Source organism: Melanerpes formicivorus, unplaced genomic scaffold (genome assembly GCF_026170545.1).
Source record: "Melanerpes formicivorus ecotype bairdi unplaced genomic scaffold, bMelFor1.0.p_v2 SCAF_14, whole genome shotgun sequence".
Taxonomy (NCBI): Eukaryota; Metazoa; Chordata; class Aves; order Piciformes; family Picidae; genus Melanerpes; species Melanerpes formicivorus.
The window spans coordinates 17,954,750-17,981,537 of record NW_027142366.1 but is presented as its reverse complement, the minus strand read 5'-3'; the positions used below and the strand labels follow the sequence as shown (position 1 = coordinate 17,981,537).

Genomic DNA, 26,788 nt, shown 5'->3' with positions numbered 1-26,788 from the left:
TTCAGCAGGAAGCCCAGGCCTGTGAGTCAGGGTTGCTCGAAAGCCTGCTTGATGGCTGCTTCCCCTGGTGCCGTGGCACTGAGTCAGAGCTGGGTGGGTGTGCAGGTAGGAAACAGAAGAGGTAGTGATGTGCAATGGGACAGGAACGGATTGGGGAATGGCAGAGGCAGGTGCGGCAGAGATGTGCAATGGGAGCGGAGCGGAATGGGAATGGCAGAGGGAGGAGCAGCAGAGATGTGCAATGGGAGTGGAATGGGAATGGCAGAGGCAGGAGCGGCAGAGATGTGCAATGGGAGCGGAGCGGAACGGGAATGGCAGAGGGAGGAGTGGCAGAGATGTGCAATGGGAGATGAGCGGAACGGGAATGGCAGAGGGAGGAGCGGCAGAGATGTGCAATGGGAGCGGAGCAGAACGGGAATGGCAGAGGGAGGAGCGGCAGAGATGTGCAATGGGAGATGAGCGGAACGGGAATGGCAGAGGGAGGAGCAGCAGAGATGTGCAATGGGAGATGAGTGGAACGGGAATGGCAGAGGCAGGAGCGGCAGAGATGTGCAATGGGAGCGGAGCGGAACGGGAATGGCAGAGGGAGGAGCGGCAGAGATGTGCAATGGGAGCGGAGCGGAACGGGAATGGCAGAGGCAGGAGCGGCAGAGATGTGCAATGGGAGCAGAGCGGAACGGGAATGGCAGAGGGAGGAGCGGCAGAGATGTGCAATGGGAGCGGAGCAGAACGGGAATGGCAGAGGCAGGAGCGGCAGAGATGTGCAATGGGAGCAGAGCGGAACGGGAATGGCAGAGGGAGGAGCGGCAGAGATGTGCAATGGGAGCAGAGCGGAACGGGAATGGCAGAGGGAGGAGTGGCAGAGATGTGCAATGGGAGCGGAGCGGAACGGGAATGGCAGAGGCAGGAGTGGCAGAGATGTGCAATGGGAGCAGAGCGGAACGGGAATGGCAGAGGCAGGAGCGGCAGAGATGTGCAATGGGAGCGGAATGGGAATGGCAGAGGCAGGAGCGGCAGAGATGTGCAATGGGAGCGGAAAGGGAATGGCAGAGGCAGGAGCGGCAGAGATGTGCAATGGGAGCGGAGTGGAACAGGAATGTCAGAGGCAGGAGTGGCAGAGATGTGCAATGGGAGCGGAATGGGAATGGCAGAGGCAGGAGCGGCAGAGATGTGCAATGGGAGCGGAATGGGAATGGCAGAGGCAGGAGCGGCAGAGATGTGCAATGGGAGCGGAAAGGGAATGGCAGAGGGAGGAGCGGCAGAGATGTGCAATGGGAGTGGAACAGGAATGGCAGAGGCAGGAGCGGCAGAGATGTGCAATGGGAGCGGAGTGGAACAGGAATGTCAGAGGCAGGAGTGGCAGAGATGTGCAATGGGAGCGGAGTGGAACGGGAATGGCAGAGGGAGGAGCAGCAGAGATGTGCAATGGGAGATGAGCGGAACGGGAATGGCAGAGGGAGGAGTGGCAGAGATGTGCAATGGGAGCGGAGCAGAACGGGAATGGCAGAGGCAGGAGCGGCAGAGATGTGCAATGGGAGCAGAGCGGAACGGGAATGGCAGAGGGAGGAGCGGCAGAGATGTGCAATGGGAGCAGAGCGGAACGGGAATGGCAGAGGGAGGAGTGGCAGAGATGTGCAATGGGAGCGGAGCGGAACGGGAATGGCAGAGGCAGGAGTGGCAGAGATGTGCAATGGGAGCAGAGCAGAACGGGAATGGCAGAGGCAGGAGCGGCAGAGATGTGCAATGGGAGCGGAATGGGAATGGCAGAGGCAGGAGCGGCAGAGATGTGCAATGGGAGCGGAAAGGGAATGGCAGAGGCAGGAGCGGCAGAGATGTGCAATGGGAGCGGAGTGGAACAGGAATGTCAGAGGCAGGAGTGGCAGAGATGTGCAATGGGAGCGGAATGGGAATGGCAGAGGCAGGAGCGGCAGAGATGTGCAATGGGAGCGGAATGGGAATGGCAGAGGCAGGAGCGGCAGAGATGTGCAATGGGAGCGGAAAGGGAATGGCAGAGGGAGGAGCGGCAGAGATGTGCAATGGGAGTGGAACAGGAATGGCAGAGGCAGGAGCGGCAGAGATGTGCAATGGGAGCGGAGTGGAACAGGAATGTCAGAGGCAGGAGTGGCAGAGATGTGCAATGGGAGCGGAGTGGAACGGGAATGGCAGAGGGAGGAGCAGCAGAGATGTGCAATGGGAGATGAGCGGAACGGGAATGGCAGAGGGAGGAGTGGCAGAGATGTGCAATGGGAGCGGAGCAGAACGGGAATGGCAGAGGGAGGAGCGGCAGAGATGTGCAATGGGAGATGAGCGGAACGGGAATGGCAGAGGGAGGAGCAGCAGAGATGTGCAATGGGAGATGAGTGGAACGGGAATGGCAGAGGCAGGAGCGGCAGAGATGTGCAATGGGAGCGGAGCGGAACGGGAATGGCAGAGGGAGGAGCGGCAGAGATGTGCAATGGGAGCGGAGCGGAACGGGAATGGCAGAGGCAGGAGCGGCAGAGATGTGCAATGGGAGCAGAGCGGAACGGGAATGGCAGAGGGAGGAGCGGCAGAGATGTGCAATGGGAGCAGAGCGGAACGGGAATGGCAGAGGGAGGAGTGGCAGAGATGTGCAATGGGAGCGGAGCGGAACGGGAATGGCAGAGGCAGGAGTGGCAGAGATGTGCAATGGGAGCAGAGCGGAACGGGAATGGCAGAGGCAGGAGCGGCAGAGATGTGCAATGGGAGCGGAATGGGAATGGCAGAGGCAGGAGCGGCAGAGATGTGCAATGGGAGCGGAAAGGGAATGGCAGAGGCAGGAGCGGCAGAGATGTGCAATGGGAGCGGAGTGGAACAGGAATGTCAGAGGCAGGAGTGGCAGAGATGTGCAATGGGAGCGGAGTGGAACGGGAATGGCAGAGGGAGGAGCGGCAGAGATGTGCAATGGGAGCGGAGTGGAACGGGAATGGCAGAGGGAGGAGCGGCAGAGATGTGCAATGGGAGTGGAACGGGAATGGCAGAGGGAGGAGTGGCAGAGATGTGCAATGGGAGCAGAGCGGAACGGGAATGGCAGAGGGAGGAGTGGCAGAGATGTGCAATGGGAGTGGAACGGGAATGGCAGAGGGAGGAGTGGCAGAGATGTGCAATGGGAGCGGAGTGGAATGGGAATGGCAGAGGGAGGAGCGGCAGAGATGTGCAATGGGAGCAGAGCGGAACGGGAATGGCAGAGGGAGGAGTGGCAGAGATGTGCAATGGGAGCAGAGTGGAACAGGAATGGCAGAGGGAGGAGTGGCAGAGATGTGCAATGGGAGCGGAGTGGAACGGGAATGGCAGAGGGAGGAGTGGCAGAGATGTGCAATGGGAGCAGAGTGGAACAGGAATGGCAGAGGCAGGAGCGGCAGAGGTGTGCAATGGGAGCAGAGTGGAACGGGAATGGCAGAGGGAGGAGTGGCAGAGATGTGCAATGGGAGCAGAGCGGAACGGGAATGGCAGAGGGAGGAGTGGCAGAGATGTGCAATGGGAGTGGAACGGGAATGGCAGAGGGAGGAGTGGCAGAGATGTGCAATGGGAGCGGAGTGGAATGGGAATGGCAGAGGGAGGAGTGGCAGAGATGTGCAATGGGAGCAGAGCGGAACGGGAATGGCAGAGGGAGGAGTGGCAGAGATGTGCAATGGGAGTGGAGCGGAACGGGAATGGCAGAGGGAGGAGTGGCAGAGATGTGCAATGGGAGCAGAGCGGAACGGGAATGGCAGAGGGAGGAGTGGCAGAGATGTGCAATGGGAGCAGAGTGGAACAGGAATGGCAGAGGGAGGAGTGGCAGAGATGTGCAATGGGAGCGGAGTGGAACGGGAATGGCAGAGGGAGGAGTGGCAGAGATGTGCAATGGGAGCAGAGTGGAACAGGAATGGCAGAGGCAGGAGCGGCAGAGGTGTGCAATGGGAGCAGAGTGGAACGGGAATGGCAGAGGGAGGAGTGGCAGAGATGTGCAATGGGAGCAGAGTGGAACAGGAATGGCAGAGGGAGGAGCGGCAGAGATGTGCAATGGGAGCAGAGTGGAACAGGAATGGCAGAGGCAGGAGCAGCAGAGATGTGCAATGGGAGCAGAGTGGAACAGGAATGGCAGAGGCAGGAGCAGCAGAGATGTGCAATGGGAGCGGAGCGGAACGGGAATGGCAGAGGCAGGAGCAGCAGAGATGTGCAATGGGAGCGGAATGGGAATGGCAGAGGGAGGAGCGGCAGAGATGTGCAATGGGAGTGGAACGGGAATGGCAGAGGCAGGAGTGGCAGAGATGTGCAATGGGAGTGGAACGGGAATGGCAGAGGCAGGAGTGGCAGAGATGTGCAATGGGAGCAGAGTGGAACGGGAATGGCAGAGGCAGGAGCGGCAGAGATGTGCAATGGGAGTGGAACGGGAATGGCAGAGGCAGGAGTGGCAGAGATGTGCAATGGGAGCGGAATGGGAATGGCAGAGGGAGGAGCGGCAGAGATGTGCAATGGGAGTGGAACGGGAATGGCAGAGGCAGGAGTGGCAGAGATGTGCAATGGGAGTGGAACGGGAATGGCAGAGGCAGGAGTGGCAGAGATGTGCAATGGGAGCAGAGTGGAACGGGAATGGCAGAGGCAGGAGTGGCAGAGATGTGCAATGGGAGTGGAACGGGAATGGCAGAGGCAGGAGCAGCAGAGATGTGCAATGGGAGCGGAATGGGAATGGCAGAGGGAGGAGCGGCAGAGATGTGCAATGGGAGTGGAACGGGAATGGCAGAGGCAGGAGTGGCAGAGATGTGCAATGGGAGTGGAACGGGAATGGCAGAGGCAGGAGTGGCAGAGATGTGCAATGGGAGCAGAGTGGAACGGGAATGGCAGAGGCAGGAGTGGCAGAGATGTGCAATGGGAGTGGAACGGGAATGGCAGAGGGAGGAGCGGCAGAGATGTGCAATGGGAGATGAGCGGAACGGGAATGTCAGAGGCAGGAGTGGCAGAGATGTGCAATGGCAGCGGAGCGGAACGGGAATGGCAGAGGCAGGAGTGGCAGAGATGTGCAATGGGAGTGGAATGGGAATGGCAGAGGCAGGAGCGGCAGAGATGTGCAATGGGAGTGGAATGGGAATGGCAGAGGCAGGAGCAGCAGAGATGTGCAATGGGAGTGGAATGGGAATGGCAGAGGCAGGAGCGGCAGAGATGTGCAATGGGAGTGGAACGGGAATGGCAGAGGCAGGAGCAGCAGAGATGTGCAATGGGAGTGGAACGGGAATGGCAGAGGCAGGAGCGGCAGAGATGTGCAATGGGAGCGGAGCGGAACAGGGAATCACACACAGATTCACAGATTCACAGAATCACAGAGTCACAGAATCACAGAGAATCAGCAAGGGTGGAAGAGACCTCAAAGATCATCAAGTCCAACCTGGCACCACAGACCTCATTACTAAACCATGGCACCAAGTGCCACATCCAATCCCCTCTTGAACACCTCCAGGGATGGGGACTCCACCACCTCCCTGGGCAGCACATCCCAATGGCAAACGAGTTTCTCTCTGGGAAGAACTTTCTCCTCACCTCCATCCGAAACCTCCCCTGGCACAGCTTGAGACTGTGTCCTCTTGTTCTGCTGCTGGCTGCCTGGGAGAAGAGACCAACCCCTTCCCAGCTACAGCCACCCTTCAGGTAGTTGTAGAAGGCAATGTGGTCACCCCTGAGCCTTCTCTTCTCCAGGCTAAGCAACCCCAGCTCCCTCAGCCTCTCCTCACAGGGCTGTGCCCCAGACCCCTCCCCAGCTTTGTTGCCCTTCTCTGGACACCTTCAAGTCTCTCAATGTCCTTCTTGAGCTGAGGAGCCCAGAGCTGGACACAGGACTCAAGGGGTGGCCTGAGCAGTGCTGAGCACAGGGCAGGATGAGCTCTCTGCTCCTGCTGGCCACACTCTTCCTGCTGCAGGCCAGGATGCCCTTGGCCTTCTTGCAGAGCCAGGAGCAGCAGTGCTGTGTAGTGGGACCAGGGTGGAGTGGAGCGGTGCTGGGAAGGCAGCGGCTGCAGGCAGCGGATGTGAACCTGAACAGCTTCTCAGCAGCATGGTGGCTGCCAAGGGGAAGCCTTCTGAGCAGAGCCTGTCCCTAGGTGCCCTTCTCTGCCTGGCACAGGGCAGCAGCTGGGCTGTGTGGGGATGCCAAGGAGCCCAGTGCCTGGCTGGTGAGGCACAGGTGGCTTTGTTTGCTCTGCTTGAGAAGCCAAGGTGAAATTGGAGGAGACCTTGGGGGTCACCCAGACCAAGCACTCACCCAGAGCTCATAACCCCAACACTGCTGCTGAGCCACTGCAACTGCACCACCTGCCTCTGCACCACCTCTCAGGAGGTTTTTACACCCCTCCAGGGATGGGGACTCCACCACCTCCCATTTCAATGCCTGAGAACCCTTGCAGGGAGGACATTTCCCCCAATATCCAACCTGAAACTCCCCTGGCACAGCCTGAGTCCTCTTCAGGATGGTGGTGGTGGAGCCTGTGAGTGCCCATGGGAGCTGTGGGCAAGCCCTGGGAGCAGAGAGCATCCCATGAGGATGGTGATGGTGGAGCCCATGAGTGGCCATGGGAGCAGTGGGCAAGCCCTGGGAGCAGGGAGCAGCTCATGAGTGGCCATGGGAGCTGTGGGCAAGCCCTGGGAGCAGAGAGCAGCTCATGAGTGGCCATGGGAGCAGTGGGCAAGCCCTGGGAGCAGGGAGCAGCTCATGAGTGGCCATGGGAGCAGTGGGCAAGCCCTGGGAGCAGGGAGCAGCTCATGAGTGGCCATGGGAGCTGTGGGCAAGCCCTGGGAGCAGGGAGGAGCCCATGAGGATGGTGGTGGTGGAGCCCATGAGTGCCCATGGGAGCTGTGGGCAAGCCCTGGGAGCAGAGAGCAGCTCATGAGTGCCCATGGGAGCCGTGGGCAGGCCCTGGGAGCAAAGAGGAGAAGCTGCTGTGGTTTGGGGGGGGTCTGAGCACAGATCACCTTTCCATCACCCCGCTGCCATGCTCAGCACCATGGTGCAGAGGCTGGGCCTGGGAGGATCTGTCCTTGTCCTGCCAGCAGCCACCAGTCCTTGGGTGCTGAAGGACCCCCCTAAAAGTGACCAGCTCTGACCTGGCCCCCACGTGAGGGAGGGAATCAGAGGCAGAGCCCAGCCCAGAACCCTCCTGCTTGGAGGCCAAGGGAGAGAGACTTCACCACCTCCCTGGGCAGCCTTCAAGTGGTAAAGTCCCCATGCCTGGAGGTGTGCAGGAAACCTGTGGCCATGGCACTTTGGGCCATGGGGGGGTTTGGGTGGCTGCTTGGACTGGATGAGCTTGGACCCAAACCATTCCCTGATCCTGTGATGCTGAGTCTGGGTGGAGGATCTCCTCCAAACTCCTTGCAAGGGAGCAGGCACCCCAGGAGGAGAGGGCTGCTCGGGGGCAGAGCATCCAACTGATGTTCTCCTGAAGGCAGTGAGCTGAGCTGGACCTCCTGAAGAGCTGGGGATGGAGCAGAACTCAAAGTGGGGAGATTGAGATTGGCTGTGAGGAAGAAGTTGTTGCCCAGGAGGGTGGTGAGAGCCTGGCACAGGTTGCCCAGGGAGGTGGTGGCAGCCTCCTGCCTGGAGGTGTTTGCAGCCAGGCTGGAGGTGGCTGTGAGCAAGCTGCTGTGGTGTGAGGTGTCCCTGGCCATGGCAGGGGCTTGGAGCTGGCTGAGCCTTGAGCTCCCTTCCAGCCCTGGCAGTTCTGTGTCTCTGTGACAGGAGGCTTTGGGCTTTTCTGTGCTCATTTAAGCCAACTGTAGAGCAGCTTCTGGAGGCCACAACCTGCCCCAACCCCCAAGGCAGCCTGCTTTAACCTCAAGATTTCTGAGAGCATTTAAGCAGCCAAAGTCCACCCCAAGGCTTCCTGTCTAGGTCAGGCTGTCCTGGAGCTGCCAGGAGGCCTGGGCTGTGCCCACAGCCCTGCCCATGACTCACCTCCAGCTTGCCATGGGCACTGCTTTGCCATCTTTCCCTCCCAGACCTCTTACAAACTCTGCAGCATGGCTCCAGGTCCCTAGGTGGAGGATCCAACTTTGGTTGCTCCATTTGCACTCCTTGGACACAGAAGGAGATTGGAGGTGTTCAGGAGGGGATTGGATGTGGCACTTGGTGCCATGGGTTAGCCATGAGGTCTGTGGTGCCAGGTTGGACTCCATGATCTTTGAGGTCTCTTCCAACCTTGGTGATTCTGTGATACTGTGATACTTTAGGGTCCTCCTCACAGTCACAGAAGGGTTTGGGCTGGAAGGGACCTTCCAAGGCCACCCAGTGCAAGCCCTGCAGCCAGCAGGGACATCCTCAACCAGAGCAGGCTGCTCACAACCCCAACCAACCTGCCCTGCACTGCTGCCAGCCATGGGGCAGCTCCACCTCTCTGGGCAGCCTGGGACAGGCTCTCCCCACCCTCAGCACCAAACATTTCTCCTTCTCTCCACTCTCAGGCTCTCTTTTGCACTTCAAACCACCCTCCCTGGTGTCCCTGGCCACGGCAGGGGGGTTGGAACTGGCTGATCCTTGTGGTCCCTTCCTGCCCTGACCCTGTGAAGGGGAGTGGGGACTGGGTTCACAGAGGAACCTTTCAGAGAGGAAAGAGCAGGAGGAGAGCTGTGGTTGGAGGCTCTGGGGTGGGGGCAGCCCAGAACAGGTTGGTTAATAATTCAGCAGTGGTTTCCCTTTGCCAGGCTCTGTCTCTGCTCCTCGAGGGATCGTTGGCAATTATGCAAATTCATGCAAAGTATTTTTAGTTTGCCCTTTGTTGGCGGTGCTGGTTTGGGTGCTGGGTGGTTTATATGCTTTTAAGGGGGAGGAATGCAGGTGGGACTCAGCAGCTCCTGGGGTGCTGCCCACAGGCAGCCACTTGGGCAGCAGGCACAGACTGGAAGCCAGGAGGTTCCACCTCGACAGCGGCAGTGCTCTGCTGGGCAGCTCCTCCCCATCCCCAGCATGCTGCCAAGGCCTCCCCTCCTCCCAGGGCCTTCAAAACCTCCAGGGGAGAGGCTTCCACCACCTCCCTGGGCAACAGGGGAGGGTCTCCAGCCTCTGATCATCTTGGTGGCCTCCTCTGGCCCCTCTCCAGCAGCTCCAGGTCCTTTTTGTGCTGGAGCCTCTCTCCTCTCCTCTCCTCTCCTCTCCTCTCCTCTCCTCTCCTCTCCTCTCCTCTCCTCTCCTCTCCTCTCCTCTCCTCTCCTCTCCTCTCCTCTCCTCTCCTCTCCTCTCCTCTCCTCTCCTCTCCTCTCCTCTCCTCTCCTCTCCTCTCCTCTCCTCTCCTCTCCTCTCCTCTCCTCTCCTCTCCTCTCCTCTCCTCTCCTCTCCTCTCCTCTCCTCTCCTCTCCTCTCCTCTCCTCTCCTCTCCTCTCCTCTCCTCTCCTCTCCTCTCCTCTCCTCTCCTCTCCTCTCCTCTCCTCTCCTCTCCTCTCCTCTCCTCTCCTCTCCTCTCCTCTCCTCTCCTCTCCTCTCCTCTCCTCTCCTCTCCTCTCCTCTCCTCTCCTCTCCTCTCCTCTCCTCTCCTCTCCTCTCCTCTCCTCTCCTCTCCTCTCCTCTCCTCTCCTCTCCTCTCCTCTCCTCTCCTCTCCTCTCCTCTCCTCTCCTCTCCTCTCCTCTCCTCTCCTCTCCTCTCCTCTCCTCTCCTCTCCTCTCCTCTCCTCTCCTCTCCTCTCCTCTCCTCTCCTCTCCTCTCCTCTCCTCTCCTCTCCTCTCCTCTCCTCTCCTCTCCTCTCCTCTCCTCTCCTCTCCTCTCCGCTGCAGGCCAGCAGGGCCAGCAGCAGCCCTTCCCCTGGGGCCAGGGGAGGCTTTGTGCAGTGCTTGGGCCGTGGCCCCTGCTGGGGAGATGCTCTTCTAGGCAAGGAGGTGGCAGGAGAGGAAGCTTTTGCAAAGCAGCTGGGGGCAGTGGTGATATTTACCAGCTCACAGCTGAGCCTGGGAAGGGTTTTTTATAGCTTCACACAGTTTGGGCTTTATTGTATTCTTTTTCCTGCTTTCTGTTTTTGAGCTTGCAGGCTGAGAGCTGCTTTGGCTTTTATTTTGCTTTGAAACTCTTTCCCAGCCAGATAAAAGATGCTCTGCTCTCATCTTCTGCTCCTCAGACACCTTCATGGGGGCTTGGTCTGAACTGAGGAGAGAGAGATCAGACAGCCAGAGAATGGGAGGGGGTGGAGAGGAGCTCTGGAGAGCACCCAGCCCAACCCCCTTGCTAGAGCAGGGCACCCAGGGACACATTCAGGGGGGGTTGGAAGCTCTCCACACCAGCAGACTCCACAACCTCTCTGGGCAGCCTGCTCCAGGCCTCCAGCAGCCTCACCCCAAACAACTTTCTCCTCCTGCTCAGCTCCAACCTCCTGCCTGACACTTTCTGCCCCTTGCTGTCCCTTCTGCTGGCCCTGGGCAGCACTCAGCAGAGCCTGGCCCCAGCCTCTTGCCCCCCCCAGCTCCTTTAGCTCTTGCTGAGCATTGCTCAGCTGCCCTCTGGGGCTGCTCTTCTGCAGGCTCTCAGCCCCAGGGCTCTCAGCCTTTGCTGCTCCCAGAGCTGCTCCAGGCCCCTCAGCAGCTCTGCAGCCTGCCCTGGACTCTCTCCAGCAGTTCTCTGTCCCTCTGCAACTGGGGAGCCCAGAACAGCACCAAATAGTCCAGCAGGGCAGATCAGAGGGAAAGGAGAAGCTCCCTTGACCTCCTTTGTCCTGAGATGTCCCAGGGCTGAGCTGCTCCTGCCTGAGGGCCAGCAGCAGTGCTTGGTGTGGGCAGCAGAAGGGGTAGCTGCTGCCTCCCCTCTGGTCCCAAGGGGTTAAATAGTGACTGCTCATGGATGCTTGGTCCCAGCACAGCACCAGGACTGTCTGAACCTCCTGTCCATGGGAAGAGGGGAGGACATGGCAGCATGCTGGGCATGGGGAGGAGCTGCCCAGCGGAGCACTGGGCTCAGCTGTCCTGTGCAGTGATGCTCTGGCATCACCAATGGCATCAGCAGCACAGAGGAAGTCACTGCCCCACTCTCCTCACTGCTGCTCAGCTCACAGCTGCAGCTCTGTAGCCACTTTTGGTCCCTGCTGTACAAAACCAACAGGGACAGGGTGCCAGGGAGTGATGGGACTGGGGGGGATGGAGCAACACTAGAAGTGGGGAGATTGAGATTCGCTGTGAGGAAGAAGTTGTTGGCCAGGAGGGTGGTGAGAGCCTGGCACAGGTTGCCCAGGGAGGTGGTGGAAGCCTCCTGCCTGGAGGTGTTTGCAGCCAGGCTGGAGGTGGCTGTGAGCAACCTGCTGTGGTGTGAGGTGTCCCTGGCCATGGCAGGGGGTTGGAGCTGGCTGAGCCTTGAGCTCCCTCCCAGCCCTGCCAGCTCTGTGGTTCCATGGCAGGGTGGAAAGTGTCCAGGCTGGGCAAGGAGTGGCTGAGAGCAGCCCTGAGGAGAAGGCCTTGGGGCTGTCAGCTGGTGACAAAGCCCCCAGGAGCCAGCAGTGGTCCCTGGCAGCCCAGAGGCAGCTGAGTGCTGAGCTGCAGCCAGAGCAGGGAGAGCAGCAGCACAGGGAGGGGATTCTGCCCCTCTGCTCTGCTCTGCTCAGCCCCCACCTGCAGCACTGCCTCCAGCTCGGAGCCCCCAGCACAGGAAGGACCTGGAGCTGCTGGAGAGGCTCCAGAGGAGGCCACAGAGATGCTCAGAGGCTGCAGAACCTCCCCTGTGGGGCCAGGCTGGGGTGGGTTGGGGCAGCCCAGTTTGCAGCCCTTGCTGGAGGTGAGAGGTTCAGGCAGTGGAGGAGGTGCTCAGCTCCTTCATCCTCCTCCCCAGGCAGAGATGTTCCTGCCCTTGCCCTGGCCCAGGAGGAGGTTGTGGTAGGTAATTGCTCCTGCTGGCTTTCAGCAGCTCTCATTTTCCTGGGCCCAGCTGAAACCCTTGCAGAGTTTTTAAGGTCAGGTTGCTAAGTGACACCTCCTGGAGGAGCAGCCTGAGCAGTGAGCTGCAGGCACTGCCTGGGCAGTCCCTCTGCAATAACTCAGCTCTCCTGGCCCCCAGCCCTGCCAGCCTGCATCACTCCAGGGCTGATCTCAGCACCTCCTTTAGCTTTTCACCCCCAAACCTCCAGCAGCTTCCCCTGCTGGGCAGAGTTAATGAACTCCTTGTCCTAGGGTGCAGAGGAGCCACCCACAGTCACCTGTGTGCTGCTCTCCGCTCCTGCAGCTCTCTGGCTTCTGCTTCCCCTCAGCTGGAATCACAGCAGGGCTTGGGGTGGAAGGGACCTTCGAGATCATCCAGCTCCAACCCCCCTGCCATGGGCAGGGACTCCTCCCAGGTTACTCAGGGCCTCATCCAGCCTGGCTTTGAACACCTCCAGGCTTGGAGCCTCCACAGCCTCCCTGGGCAGCCTGGGCCAGAGTCTCCCCAGCCTCACTGCAAAGGATTTCTTCCTCCTCTCCACTCTCAGTCTCCTCTCTCCCAGCTCAAAGCCATTGGCCCTGGGCCTGGCACTCCCAGCCCTTGGCCCAAGTCCCTCCCCAGCTCTCCTGGAGCCCTTCAGGTACTGGGAGGCTGCTCTGAGGTCTGCCTGCAGCTTTCTCTTCTCCAGGCTGCACAGCCCCAGCCCTTCAGGCAGCAGGGACATCTCCAACCAGAGCAGGCTGCCCAGGGACACATCTTGAGTGTCTCCAGGGATGGATCCTCAAGCACCTCCTTGGGCAGCCTGTCCCAGTGTCTCCCCAGCCTCACTGTGCAGAACTTCCTCCTGATTTCCAACCTAAACCTCCCCTGTTCCAGTTTCAAACCATTGCCTCCAATTCTATCCCCACAGCCCCTTCTGAGCAGTCCCTCCCCAGCTCTCCTGGAGCCCTTCAGGTGCTGGGAGGCTGCTCTGAGGTCTGCCTGGAGCCTTCTCTTCTCCATGCTGCACAGCCCCAGCTCTCCCAGCCTGGCCCCACAGGGGAGGTTCTGCAGCCTCTGAGCATCTCTGTGGCCTCCTCTGGCCCCTCTCCAGCGGCTCCAGGTCCTTCCTGTGCTGGGGGCTCAGAGCTGGAGGCAGTGCTGCAGGTGGGGGCAGAGCAGAGCAGAGCAGAGGGGCAGAATCCCCTCCCTGTGCTGCTGCTCTCCCTGCTGGGGGATGGTGAACTCAGCTGGACTTGCACCCTGCCTAGCACAGCCTGCTTGGCCCCAGGGCTGCTGGCAGGGGACCTTGGCCACTGTGACCCTCCTCCAGCTGGCTGCAGCCTGGCAGTGCTAGAGCTGTCTCTGGGCTCCTGCCTGAGCTCCCCCAGGCAGCCAGGAGGATTTTTGCACTCTTGTCAATACTTGGTGATGTTCTCTCCTGCCTGCCTACCAAAACACCACATGGCAGCTAAAGATAGGCTGGCAGAGCACTGGTGAGGGCTTCTCTGCCTGAGCTTTACCACTCCAGCAGGGACCTTGGCTAATGGGATGTGGCAGCCTTGAGACCTCCTGGCCTGTGGAACCTGCTAGAAGCAGTGTGGCTGCCCCATGGGGTCAGGACCTGGCTGGCAGCTGCTGTTGAGGCTGCTGGAGCTGTGGATGATGACATCAAAGAACCACAGAATTGTTTGGGCTGGAAAGGCCTTTGAGGGCCTTCAAGTCCAGCTCTTAACCCAGCACCACCAAAGCCACTGCTGAACCATGGCCCTCAGCACCACACCTCCATGGCTCTGAGACCAGGGATGGGGACTCCACCACCCCCCTGGGCAGCCTCTGCCAGGCCTTGACAACTCTGTTGGGGAGGAAATTGTTCCTGATGTCCAAACTAAGCCTCCCCTCCCAAAATTCCAGGCCATTTCCTCTCCTCAGCCTGGGGAGCAGAGCCCAAGCCCCAGCTGGCTGCAGCCTCCTATCAGGGAGCTGCAGAGAGCAAGGAGGTCTCCCTCAGCCTCCTCTTCTCCAGGCTCAACACCCCCAGCTCCCTCAGCTGCTGCTCAACACAACCACCCCAGGCAGAGCTACAGGCTGGGGTCAGAGTGGCTGAGAGCAGCCAGGCAGAGAGGGACCTGGGGGTGCTGGTGGACAGCAGCTGAACAGGAGCCAGCAGTGTGCCCAGAGGGCCAAGAAGGCCAAGGGCATCCTGGCCTGCATCAGGAAGAGTGTGGCCAGCAGGAGCAGGGAAGTCCTTGTGCCCTGTGCTCAGCACTGCTCAGGCCACCCCTTGAGTCCTGTGTCCAGCTCTGAGCTCCTCAGGTCAAGAAGGACATTGAGAGACTTGAAGGTGTCCAGAGAAGGGCAACAAAGCTGGGGAGGGGTCTGGGGCACAGCCCTGTGAGGAGAGGCTGAGGGAGCTGGGGTTGCTTAGCCTGCAGAAGAGGAGGCTCAGGGGAGACCTTCTTGCTCTCTGCAACTCCCTGCAGGGAGGTTGGAGCCAGGTGGGGGTTGGGCTCTGCTCCCAGGCAGCCAGCAGCAGAACAAGAGGACACAGTCTCAAGCTGTGCCAGGGGAGGTTCAGGCTGGAGGTGAGGAGAAAGTTCTTCCCAGCAAGAGAGATTGGCCACTGGGATGTGCTGCCCAGGGAGGTGGTGGAGTCCCCATCCCTGGAGGTGTTTAGGAAGAGCCTGGCTGAGGCCCTTGGTGCCATGGTTGAGTTGATCAGATGGTGCTGGGTGGGAGGTTGGACTTGGTGATCTCTGAGGTATCTTCCAACCTGGTCCATTCCATTCCATTCCATTCCATTCCATTCCATTCCATTCCCCAGCCCTGTTCTCCAGGCCCTTCCCCAGCTCCAGCCCTGCTCCATCCCCTCAGTGTCCTCCTTGGAGGGAGAGGCCCAGGAGTGGAGCCAGGAGCTGAGGGATGTCTCTGAGGAGCCCTGGCTGTGCTTGGGGGATTGGAGTTCAGATCTCACATCTGAGCAGGCCTCTGCTTGCCTTGCTCTAGCTGACAAAAGCCACTGCCTGCAGCTTTGCAGCTTGGAGATGGCTCCTCTGAGGGTGTGAATCCTTCCCTTTCCCACCCCCCCTGTGATTTCTCTGAGTGGCTCTGCAGGCACCAAGGGCTGGTAGCACTCAAGGTGCTAATGGGGATCTGCTGAGATGGAGCTATAGGCAAGTGAGTTAAAAGCAGTGAGACTCACAGGGGGGGTTGGAGGGGGGGGAAAGGAGCATCTTGAAGTCCCAGCAGAGCCCAGGAGTCATTTGTGCAGCAGGAGGATGTGCTGAGTTCCAGCCCTGCTGCCTTGAGCCAGGGAAATGTGTTACAGCCCCAGCCCCAGCCCTGCTGCTGGGACTCAGACATCCCAGGATGCTAATCCTGCCTTGGCCTCCCCTGCTGGCGCCTGTCTGCACCCTGCTGCAGGAGCAGTGTGGGGCTGGAGAGGGCAGGATGGTGCTGGGCAGCTGCTGCAGCTCTGGTGCTGCCTCTGCAGGGCTGGGGCTGCTCTGTGCCTGCAGCCCTGCCTGTGCCTGCAGCCTCTCCTGTCCCTGCAGCCCCTCCTGTCCCTGCAGCCCCTCCTGTGCCTGCAGCCCTGCCTGTGCCTGCAGCCCCTCCTGTCCCTGCAGCCCCTCCTGTGCCTGCAGCCCCTCCTGTCCCTGCAGCCCCTCCTGTCCCTGCAGCCCGGCCTGTCCCTGCAGCCCCTCCTGTGCCTGCAGCCCCTCCTGTGCCTGCAGCCCTGCCTGTGCCTGCAGCCCCTCCTGTCCCTGCAGCCCCTCCTGTGCCTGCAGCCCCTCCTGTCCCTGCAGCCCCTCCTGTCCCTGCAGCCCGGCCTGTCCCTGCAGCCCCTCCTGTCCCTGCAGCCCCTCCTGTGCCTGCAGCCCTGCCTGTGCCTGCAGCCCCTCCTGTCCCTGCAGCCCTGCCTGTCCCTGCAGCCCCTCCTGTCCCTGCAGCCCCTCCTGTCCCTGCAGCCCCTCCTGTCCCTGCAGCCCGGCCTGTCCCTGCAGCCACTCCTGTCCCTGCAGCCCCTCCTGTGCCTGCAGCCCTGCCTGTGCCTGCAGCCCTCCTGTCCCTGCAGCCCCTCCTGTGCCTGCAGCCCTGCCTGTGCTTGCAGCCTTCCCTCCAGAAGAGGCCATGAAGATGTGGGGCCAGGCTGGGAGAGCTGGGGCTGTGCAGCCTGCAGAAGAGAAGGCTCCAGGCAGACCCCAGAGCAGCCTCCCAGTACCTGAAGGGCTCCAGGAGAGCTGGGGAGGGACTTGGGCCAAGGGCTGGGAGTGCCAGGCCCAGGGCCAATGGCTTTGAGCTGGGAGAGAGGAGACTGAGAGTGGAGAGGAGGAAGGAATCCTCTGCAGGGAGGCTGGGGAGACTCTGGCCCAGGTTGCCCAGGGAGGCTGTGGCTGCCTCCTGCCTGGAGGTGTCCAGGACCAGGCTGGATGAGGCCCTGAGCAAGCTGTGCTGGTGGGAGGGGTCCCTGCCCATGGCAGGGGCTTGGAGCTGGGTGACCTTTGAGTTCCTTTCCAAGCCTTCCATGCTGGTTGGCTCTCAGCACTGTGTGCTGCAGATGGCTTCTGGCTGGCAGGAGCCATGCCTCCTGCTCAAAGCCTTCCCCTCTGGAGCAGATGGAGTACAACAGTGTCCAGAGAAGGGCAAGAAAGCTGGGGAGGGGTCTGGAGCACAGCCCTGTGAGGAGAGGCTGAGGGAGCTGGGGTTGCTTAGCCTGGAGAAGAGGAGGCTCAGGGGAGACCTTCTTGCTCTTTGCAGCTCCCTGCAGGGAGGTTGGAGCCAGGTGGGGGTTGGGCTCTGCTCCCAGGCAGCCAGCAGCAGAACAAGAGGACACAGTCTCAAGCTGTGCCAGGGGAGGTTCAGGCTGGATGTTAAAAGGAGAGATTGGCCACTGGGATGTGCTGCCCAGGGAGGTGGTGGAGTCCCCATCCCTGGAGGTGTTCAGGAAGAGCCTGGCTGAGGCCCTTGGTGCCATGGTTGAGTTGATCAGATGGTGCTGGGGGAGAGGTTGGACTTGGTGATCTCTGAGGTCTCTTCCAACCTGGTTAATTCTCTTCTCTGCACTGCTGGAGCACCTCACAAGGGGCAGCAGCTGCTGTTCTGCAGGCAGTAGCCAGGTTGGGAGAGGGCCAGGTGGAAAGGGAGCCTTGAAGCAATGAAGGCTTTGCTGTTCTGGAGGGGATGGAGTGGCTGCCCCCAGCCTGGCTTAACTCTGTCCTCCCAACTTCCCCCAGGCACTGGCTGGGGCCTGGTGAGCATCACCTGAGCTGTGCTGGTGGTAGGGATGAGCTGCCAGAGGTGATGCTGAAGGAGGAGGAGAGCTGTGCTGTGCATCAGCTGCTGAGTGGCTGTTTGGGATGCAGCTCCTTGGAGGAGCCAGGCTGTGGCAGGGAGAGCTTGGCTTGGGCTGAGCTGTCTTGGGGTGGAGGAGAACTGCAGCCCTGGAGAGAAGAGGGCTGGAGGCCTCTGGCTCTGTGTGAGTGGATGGAGAAGCTGGCAGGTGTCAGCCTGGAGAGAAGGAGGCTCTGGGGAGGCCTTAGAAAAGCATTTCAGTGTCTGCAGACCTCCAGCAAGGCTGGGGAGGGACTGTCCAGAAGGGGCTGTGGGGATAGGACAAGGGGCAGTGGATTGGAACTGGAGGAGGGGAGGTTTAGGTTGGACCCCAGGAGGGAGCTCTGCAGAGGGAGGCTGGGGAGACTCTGGCACAGGCTGCCCAGGGAGGTGGTGCAGGCTCCATCCCTGGAGCCAGTGAAGCTCAGCCTGGCTGTGTCCCTGGGCAGCCTGCTCTGGACAAGGGGCAGTGGTTTGGAACTGGCTCTGTGTGAGTGGATGGAGAAGCTGCCAGGTCCCCATCCCTGGAGGTGTTCAGGAGGAGCCTGGCTGAGGCCCTTGGAGCCATGGTTGGGTTGATCAGATGGTGCTGGGTGGGAGGTTGGGCTGGATGATCTCGAAGGTCTTTCCCAGCCCTGCTCACCCTGTGCTCTGTGCTCTGTGTTCTCTGCCCTGTCCCCTGCAGGTCTCTGGACAGGAAGCTGCAGCGCCCCCTGCTGGGCAAGTCCCGCACGCTGCCCAGCATCCCGCAGTCCCCGGTGCTCAGCAGGCTTCCCCTCCTCGACCCCGCAGGGGTCTACAGGGACGAGATGCCCGAGCAGAAGCCCTACAAGAAGCACTCAGGCCCCGAGCAGCAGAAGGGCTGCACTGTCCCCTCCACCGGTGAGTGCTGGGCTGAGCTCCCCCAGGCTCAGGCAGTGATGGGACCAGGGGGAATGGAATGAAGCTGGAGGTGGGGAGATTCAGGCTGGAGGTGAGGAGGAGGTTCTTCCCCATGAGAGTGGTGAAGCCCTGGAATGGGTTGTGCAGGGAGGTGGTTGGGGCCCTGTCCCTGGAGGTGTTTAAGCCCAGGCTGGATGAGGCTGTGGCCAGGCTGCTCTAGTGTGGGGTGTCCCTGCCCATGGCAGGGGGGTTGGGACTGGCTGATCCTTGTGGTCCCTTCCAACCCTGACTGATACTGTGGTACTATGATACTAAGCTTTCCTGCTTCCCCGTGGGCACAAACCCAAGCCCCTCCACCTTGGGGGGAGGTCTGAGTGTTTTTTCTGCCCCAGAAGCAGCCCTCCCTGGGGGGGTTGGAGGGGGCTTTTGCCCCTCTCTCAGCCTGTTACTTGAAACCTCCCCAGTCTTGGAGGTAGGGATCAGTGCCCCTGTGCTGGGCACTGCCGAGGCTGCCCCTGGGATCCTGGGGTCAGTGTTGGGCACTGAAGTATAAGAAGGACACTGAGAGGCTGGAGCAGGGCCAGAGAAGGGCCAGAGAGCTGGGGAAGGGTCTGGGGAAGAGGGCTGGGGAGGAGCAGCTGAGGGAGCTGGGGGTGTTGAGCCTGGAGAAGAGGAGGCTGAGGGAGACCTCCTTGCTCTCTGCAGCTCCCTGAGAGGAGGCTGCAGCCAGCTGGGGCTTGGGCTCTGCTCCCTAGGCTCAGGGGAGAGAAGGAGAGGCAATGGCCTGAAACTGTGCCAGGGGAGGCTTAGGTTGGAGAGGAGGCCAAATGTCTTTGGTGGCAGAGTGGTCAGGGCCTGGCAGAGGCTGCCCAGGGAGGTGGTGGAGTCCCCATGGCTGGAGGGGTTGCAGAGCCCTGTGGCCATGGCAGCTGGGGCCATGGAGGGGTTGGGTTGCTGTTGGCCTGGCTGCTCTGGGAGGGCTTTGCCAGCCTTAATGATGCCATGAGGCCATGGTTCTGTGACTCCATGGTTCCAGCACTCCATGAGTCACACTGTGCTGCTGGTAGAGTGGAGCTGGCTTTGGGAGGCCATGCAATGCAGGGAGGTGATGCTCAGAGCCTTCTGCCCCTGAGGCAGCTGCATCTCCTGGCCATACATACCAGGGCTGCCCTGACATGCTCCCAGGGCTTCCTCAGTGGTCCTCTGACCTCTGCCAAAGGCCACAGTGCCTCTGAAGAGGCTTCAGAGCCCTCCTTGCTGGTCTCTGTCGGGAGCAGCAGCAGGCAGCAGCATCCCTCTGCCCTTCCCATGCTCCAGGCCTGGGGCTGGGGGTTTGCTCCCCAGCCTGCTGGGCTGTGAGGGGTTTTATGGTGCTGTTCTGCTGCTGTTCTGCTGCTGCTGAAAGGCTAATGGGGCTGGGCCAGCTGCTCTGAGCAAGTCTCTTGGCCAAGCCACTGAGGGCCAAAGTGCTGCAGAGCTTTTGGTGCCAGCAGAGCCACGCTGGGGCCATAAAGCTGCTCACTGAAGGGATTATGAGCACTGCAACAAAGATAAGGCCTGCAAGCCAGGGCTGCTGAAATCCTTCTCAACAGCTCCCTCCCTCCAGCACCCCTGGGGTTTTGATTCCTCCCAACCCAAGCTGCTGGCAGTGGGATGGCTGTGAGCTCCCTGGGCAGCAGCTGTCCTAACCCTGGATTCACCCTGAGGCTCTGCAGCAGCCTGCACCTCACTCCCTGCTGCTGCCAGCTCCTAGAAGCATCACCTTTGTGAGCCCCACAGTGCTGGCACCTGGGAGACAGCCAGGAAGAAGCTTTGCCTTCCCATCAGGTGTCTACAAGGCATCTCACAGCTGTGGTGCTGAGGGCCACCAGCCTGGGCCGAGTCAGAGAGCAGCTGGACTGGAGGCTTTCCCACACAAAATGATTCTGCAACTCAACAAAGGCCACATCTGAGCAGCTGAGGGTGCTGGGGCTCGAGGTACCAGTGCCAGGAAGCTCAGACAGCTCCAGAAAAGCCTCTGTCTGAGGTCAAAGAGTGGCACTCCAGAGGGGACTGCTGCTGCCTCACAGCTCCCTCAGTGCATCCCAGTGCCCTGGGCCAGGCTCACCAGGGACTTACCAGAGAGTCACAGAATGCTCAGGGCTGGAAGGGAGCTCAAGGCTCAGCCAGCTCCAAGCCCCTGCCATGGCCAGGGACACCTCACACCACAGCAGCTTGCTCACAGCCACCTCCAGCCTGGCTGCAAACACCTCCAGGCAGGAGGCTTCCACCACCTCCCTGGGCAACCTGGGCCAGGCTCTCACCACCCTCCTGGGCAACAACTTCTTCCTCACAGCCAATCTCAATCTCCCCACATCTAGTTCTGCTCCATGCCCCCCACTCCTATCCCTCCCTCACACCCTCCAAAGTCCCTCCCCAGCTTTCCTGGAGCCCCCTGCAGATCCTGGAAGGCCACAAGGAGGTCTCCTGGGAGCCTTCTCCTCTCCAGCCTGCACAACCCCAACTCTCTCAGGCTGTGCTCACAGCAGAGCAGCTCCAGCCCTCTGCTCCTCCTCCTGGCCCTGCTCTGGACACCTTCCAGCCCCTCCAGATCCTTCCTGGCACAGAGGCTCCAGAGCTGGCCCCAGAGCTGCAGCTGTGGTCTCAGCAGAGTGGAGCAGAGGGGCAGAATCCCCTCCCTGGCCCTGCTGGCCACACTTCTCTTGCTGCCACCCAGGATGTGATTTGCTTTCTGGGCTGCAGTTCCCCCTGCAAGGTTTGCAGAGAGAGGATCTTGGCACTGAGTGCTGAGCCCATCCTGCTCTGCCTGTGGTAGTGCTGCTCCTGGCTGTGCTGCAGAGCCCAAGTCACTGCTGCCTGCTGCTGTGGGCCCTGTGGCTTCCCTTTCACAGGACCAGAGAACTGTGGAGGTTGGAAGAGACCTTTGAGCTCATCCAGTCCAAGCACTCACAGTATCACAGTATCACTAAGGCTGGAAGTAGACCTCAAAGCTCACCAAGTCCAACCTGTCACCACAGACCTCATTACTAGACCATGGCACCAAGTGCCACATCCAATCCCCTCTTGAACACCTCCAGGGATGGGGACTCCACCACCTCCCTGGGCAGCACATTCCAATGACCTATGACTCTCTCAGTGAAGAACTTTCTCCTCCCCTCCAGCCTAAACCTCCCCTGGCACAGCTTGAGACTGTGTCCTCTTGTTCTGCTGCTGGGTGCCTGGGAGCAGAGCCCAACCCCCACCTGGCTCCAACCTCCCTGCAGGGAGTTGCAGAGAGCAAGAAGGTCTCCCCTGAGCCTCCTCTTCTCCAGGCTAAGCAACCCCAGCTCCCTCAGCCTCTCCTCACAGGGCTGTGCTCCAGACCCCTCCCCAGGTTTGTTGCCCTTCTCTGGACACCTTCAAGTCTCTCAATGTCCTTCTTGAGCTGAGGAGCCCAGAGCTGGACACAGGACTGCAGGTGTGGCCTGAGCAGTGCTGAGCACAGGGCACAAGGACTTCCCTGCTCCTGCTGGCCACACTCTTCCTGCTGCAGGCCAGGATGCCCTTGGCCTTCTTGGTCCCCTGGGCACACTGCTGGCTCCTGTTCAGCTGCTGTCCACCAGCACCCCCAGGTCCCTCTCTGTTTGGCAGCTCTCAGCCACTCTGACCCCAGCCTGTAGCACTGCCTGGGGTTGCTGTGGCCAAAGTGCAGAATTCCTGCATCAAGTCTCTCTGAGCCCCAAGGATCTCCTACATCAGGGCTCTGTGAGCCCCAGGATCTCCTGCATCAGGGCTCTGTGACCCCCAGGATCTCCTGCATCAAGGCTCTGTGAGCCCCAGGATCTCCTGCATCAGGGTTGTCAAGCCCAGACCAGGTGGTGGAACTCTGCCTCCTGGTAGAGAGCAAACCAAAGTCCCCTGCAGGACTTGGTCCTGAGAGGGCATCCCCCTGCAGGATCCAGAGCACTCTGCTGCACCCCCCAGGTCCCTGGTTGGTCATTAGGGAGCTGTGCTGGAGGCAGGAGGTGGGAGGCTGGTGTCAGACAGTCCCAGCATGAGTCAGAGCTCTGCATCTCCTCCCGCTGCAGACAGCTCCTGGGAGGGCTGGGGATGTGCTCCTGCACCCTGGGACAGCCACCCTGCAGCAAACCTCTGCACAGCAGCTGGGAGGAGCAGGCCTGGCTGCACCCCACGAGGCTTTAGGGGGTTGCTTTACTCCTGGCTGGGCAGTGTTGGGGATGCCCAGAAGAGGAGGAGTGTGGAAACCCTCCTGGGCTGCAGGGCTCCCAGCCCAGCCAGAGCCTTGGGTGAAGGCAGGAGGAGTCATCTGCTGTCCTCAGCCTCCCCAGCTCCTTTCCCTGGCTCCTTGATTGGTTGGGAAGCACTCATTAGCTGCTCATTAAGGCTCTCAGTGGAGGGAAACACCAGGGGAGTGTACTGCTAGCAGGGTAAGGCATCTGGACAGCAGGATGAGAGCAGAGCAGCAGCTGGCACAGGAGGTGAACCAGCCCTGGTCTGCTGCTGAGGGGAGCAGGAGCCCCAGGAGCATCTGTGAAAGGGGGCTGGGCTGCAGGGTGCCAGGGGCTGAAGGACATCTTCCCCTGCAGAACTCGTGGGTTTGTGCTCAGCAGGTTCCACCTCACCCTGCCTGAGAGAGGAGGACACTCAGCAGGGCACACATGACCCAAACCACCTCGGGAGGAGCTGAGCCCCAGGGGCAGGAGGCTTGGGCAGGAGTGCAGCTGCTGGGGGCAGAGCTCTAAGCTCATCTTCAAGGAGACCTCAACTGCTCTGCAAGGAAGGAACCAAACTTGGCTAATAGAACCATAGCACTGTTTGGGTGGGCAAAGCCCTCCCAGAGCAGCCAGGCCAACCTTCAACCCAACCCCACCATGGCCACCCAACCCTGGCCCCAGCTGCCATGGCCACAGGATTCTGCAACCCCTCCAGCCATGGGGACTCCACCACCTCCCTGGGCAGCCTCTGCCAGGCCCTGACCACTCTGCCACCAAAGACATTTGGCCTCCTCTCCAACCTAAGCCTCCCCTGGCACAGTTTCAGGCTATTGCCTCTCCTTCTCTCCCCTGAGCCTAGGGAGCAGAGCCCAAGCCCCAGCTGGCTGCAGCCTCCCCTCAGGGAGCTGCAGAGAGCAAGGAGGTCTCCCTCAGCCTCCTCTTCTCCAGGCTCAACACCCCCAGCTCCCTCAGCTGCTCCTCCCCAGCCCTCTTCTCCAGACCCTTCCCCATCTCTCTTGCCCTTCCCTGGCCCTGCTCCAGCTCCTCAATCTCCTTCTTGAAGAGAGAGGCCCAGAGCTGCCCACAGCTGGGTGCTGGGCAACATGAGCAGTGGTCAGCAGGCAAGGTGGGAGAAGCTGGAGGCTGTCATCTCTGGTGTGGATGAGCAGTGACATCTTCCTCTGACCCCTGAGGGGGGCTCCCTCTGTGTCCTACACTTCCAGCCTGGCAGTGCTGGAGGGGGGCAGTGCCCTGTGGGAGGTCACTGGAGATGCTCCTGCTCTGGCACCCTCTGTGGGCACTAAGGGGGGTGGTAGGGAACTGAGGCCCCAAGGATGGATGGCAGAGCTGAGCCTGTGGCTGCTGAGCCTTCCAGAGCCTCTCCTTCTCTCAAACCCAACCTTTCTTCTCATCAGGCAGGGCAGGCAGCTGCCTGGGCTGGTGAGCAGCTCAGGGATTCCTCTGGGTCTGGTTTTGGGGTTTCCCTTCAGGTGACCCAGCAGAAGTGGTGGGGTGCTCATCTGGGACAGGCTCCAAGCTCTCTGTCCCCATCCTTCACCACCTCTGGCAGAATCAAGGACAGTTAAGGGTTGGAAGGGACCCTCTGGAGATCACCCAGTCCAACCCCTCCTGCCAGAGCAGGAGCACCCAGGGCAGCTCACACAGGGACACAGCCAGGTGGGGCTTCAAAGTCTCCACACAGCCTCTCTGGGCAGCCTGCTCCAGGCCTCCAGCAGCCTCACACCAAGGAAGTTCCTCCTGACATTGAGATGGAACCCCCTGGGCTCCAGCCTGTGCCCCTTCTTCCTTGTCCTGTCACTGGGCACCCCCAAACAGAGCCTGGCACCTTCACCCTGACACCCACCCCTCAGGCATTGATAAAGTCCCAACCCAGCCCCTCCCCAGCTCTCCTGGAGCCCTTTCAGGTACTGGAAGGCTGCTCTGAGGCACCCAGCACCACAACAAGAGGACACAGTCTCAAGCTGTGCCAGGGGAGGTTCAGGCTGGAGGTGAGGAAGAAATTCTTCCCAGCAAGAGAGATTGGCCACTGGGATGTGCTGCCCAGGGAGGTGGTGGAGTCCCCATCCCTGGAGGTGCTCAGAAAAGGCTTGGATGTGGCACTTGGTGCCATGAGTTAGCTGTCAGGAGGGGCTGGGTGATAGGTTGGACTTGATGATCCAGGCTGGGGTCAGAGTGGCTGAGAGCAGCCAAACAGAAAGGGACCTGGGGGTGCTGATTGACAGCCGCCTGAACATGAGCCAGCAGTGTGCCCAGGGGGCCAAGAAGGCCAAGGGCATCCTGGCCTGCAGCAGGAAGAGTGTGGCCAGCAGGAGCAGGGAAGTCCTTGTGCCCTGTGCTCAGCACTGCTCAGGCCACCCCTTGAGTCCTGTGTCCAGCTCTGGGCTCCTCAGGTCCAGAAGGACATTGAGAGACTTGAAGGTGTCCAGAGAAGGGCAACAAAGCTGGGGAGGGGTCTGGGGCACAGCCCTGTGAGGAGAGGCTGAGGGAGCTGGGGTTGCTTAGCCTGGAGAAGAGGAGGCTCAGGGGAGACCTTCTTGCTCTCTGCAACTCCCTGCAGGGAGGTTGGAGCCAGGTGGGGGTTGGGCTCTGCTCCCAGGCAGCCAGCAGCAGAACAAGAGGACACAGTCTCAAGCTGTGCCAGGGGGAGGTTCAGGCTGGAGGGGAGGAGAAAGTTCTTCCCATCAAGAGAGATTGGCCACTGGGATGTGCTGCCCAGGGAGGTGGTGGAGTCCCCATCCCTGGAGGTGTTCCAGAGGGGCTTGGATGTGGCACTTGGTGCCATGGGTTAGCTGTCAGGAGGTGCTGGGTGACAGCTTGGACTTGGTGATCTCTGAGGTCTCTCCCAACCTTATTGATTCTGTGACCACCATAAAGAGCTTGGCCCTCTCCACTCGCCCCCCACCCCTCAGACGTTTCCAGCCCTCGCTCAGATGCCCTCTCGGCGCTAGCTGCAGCCGGGGCTGGGTCTCCTCGGGGGCTGGGTCTCCTCTGGGGCTGGGTGTCCTCGGGGGCTGGGTCTCCTCCGGGGCTGGGTCTCCTCGGGGGCTGTGTATCCTCGGGGGCTGGGTCTCCTCGGGGGCTGGGTCTCCTCCGGGGCTGGGTCTCCTCCCGGGCTGTGTCTCCTCCGGGGCTGGGTCTGCTCGGGGGCTGTGTCTCCTCCCGGGCTGTGTCTCCTCCGGGGCTGGGTCTCCTCCGGGGCTGTGTCTCCTCCCGGGCTGGGTCTCCCCCGGGGCTGGGTCTCCTCGGGGGCTGGGTCTGGTCCGGGGCTGGGTGTCCTCGGGGGCTGGGTCTCCTCGGGGTCTGGCTCTCCCCCGGGGCTGGGTCTCCTCTGGGGCTGGGTCTCCTCGGGGTCTGGGTCTGCTCCGGGGCTGGGTCTCCTCTGGGGCTGGGTCTCCTCGGGGGCTGGCTCTCCCCCGGGGCTGGGTCTCCTCTGGGGCTGGGTCTCCTCGGGGGCTGGGTCTCCTCGGGAGCTGGGTCTGCTCCGGGGCTGGGTCTCCTCTGGGGCTGGGTGTCCTCGGGGGCTGGGTCTGCTCCGGGGCTGGGTCTCCTCTGGGGCTGGGTCTCCTCGGGGGCTGGGTCTGCTCCGGGGCTGGGTCTCCTCTGGGGCTGGGTCTCCTCGGGGGCTGGGTCTGCTCCGGGGCTGGGTCTCCTCTGGGGCTGGGTCTCCTCGGGGGCTGGGTCTGCTCCGGGGCTGGCTCTCCCCCGGGGCTGGGTCTCCCCCGGGGCTGGGTCTCCCCCGGGGCTGGGTCTGCTCCGGGGCTGGGTCTGGTCCGGGGCTGGGTCTCCACCGGGGCTGGGTCTTCTCCGGGGCTGGGTCTCCACCGGGGCTGGGTCTTCTCCGGGGCTGGGTCTCCACCGGGGCTGGGTCTTCTCCGGGGCTGGGTCTCCACCGGGGCTGGGTCTCCCCCGGGGCTGGCTCTCCCCCGGGGCTGGGTCTGGTCCGGGGCTGGCTCTCCCCCGGGGCTGGCTCTCCCCCGGGGCTGGGTCTCCTCGGGGGCTGGCTCTCCCCCGGGGCTGGGTCTCCTCGGGGGCTGGCTCTCCCCCGGGGCTGGGTCTTCTCCGGGGCTGGGTCTCCCCCGGGGCTGGCTCTCCCCCGGGGCTGGGTCTGGTCCGGGGCTGGCTCTCCCCCGGGGCTGGCTCTCCCCCGGGGCTGGGTCTCCTCGGGGGCTGGGTCTCCCCCGGGGCTGGCTCTCCCCCGGGGCTGGGTCTGCTCCGGGGCTGGCTCTCCCCCGGGGCTGGCTCTCCCCCGGGGCTGGGTCTCCTCGGGGTCTGGCTCTCCCCCCGGGCTGGCTCTCCCCCGGGGCTGGCTCTCCCCCGGGGCTGGGTCTCCTCGGGGTCTGGCTCTCCCCCGGGGCTGGCCGCCCGCCTGCCGGCGCTGTCCGGCGCAGCGCCCCCTGGCGCGGCCCCGCGGCACTGCCAGCCGCGGGCGGCAGCCCGGCTCGGCGCAGGGATTGATGTGTTTGTGCCGGCAGCGATCGCAGCTTTCAAACAGCC

General features: G+C 61.5%; 1 protein-coding gene across 1 annotated transcript in view; it reads left to right on the top strand.

The window, feature by feature from the left end:
* LOC137445469 (ankyrin repeat and fibronectin type-III domain-containing protein 1-like) overlaps positions 1–26,788 on the top strand; it is a 203,961-nt gene that overhangs the window by 15,469 nt on the left and 161,704 nt on the right. The window contains exon 2 of the mRNA XM_068147248.1: positions 17,863–18,059. Coding sequence (XP_068003349.1) covers positions 17,863–18,059 — 197 coding nt within the window. The remainder of the gene's footprint in view (positions 1–17,862; positions 18,060–26,788) is intronic.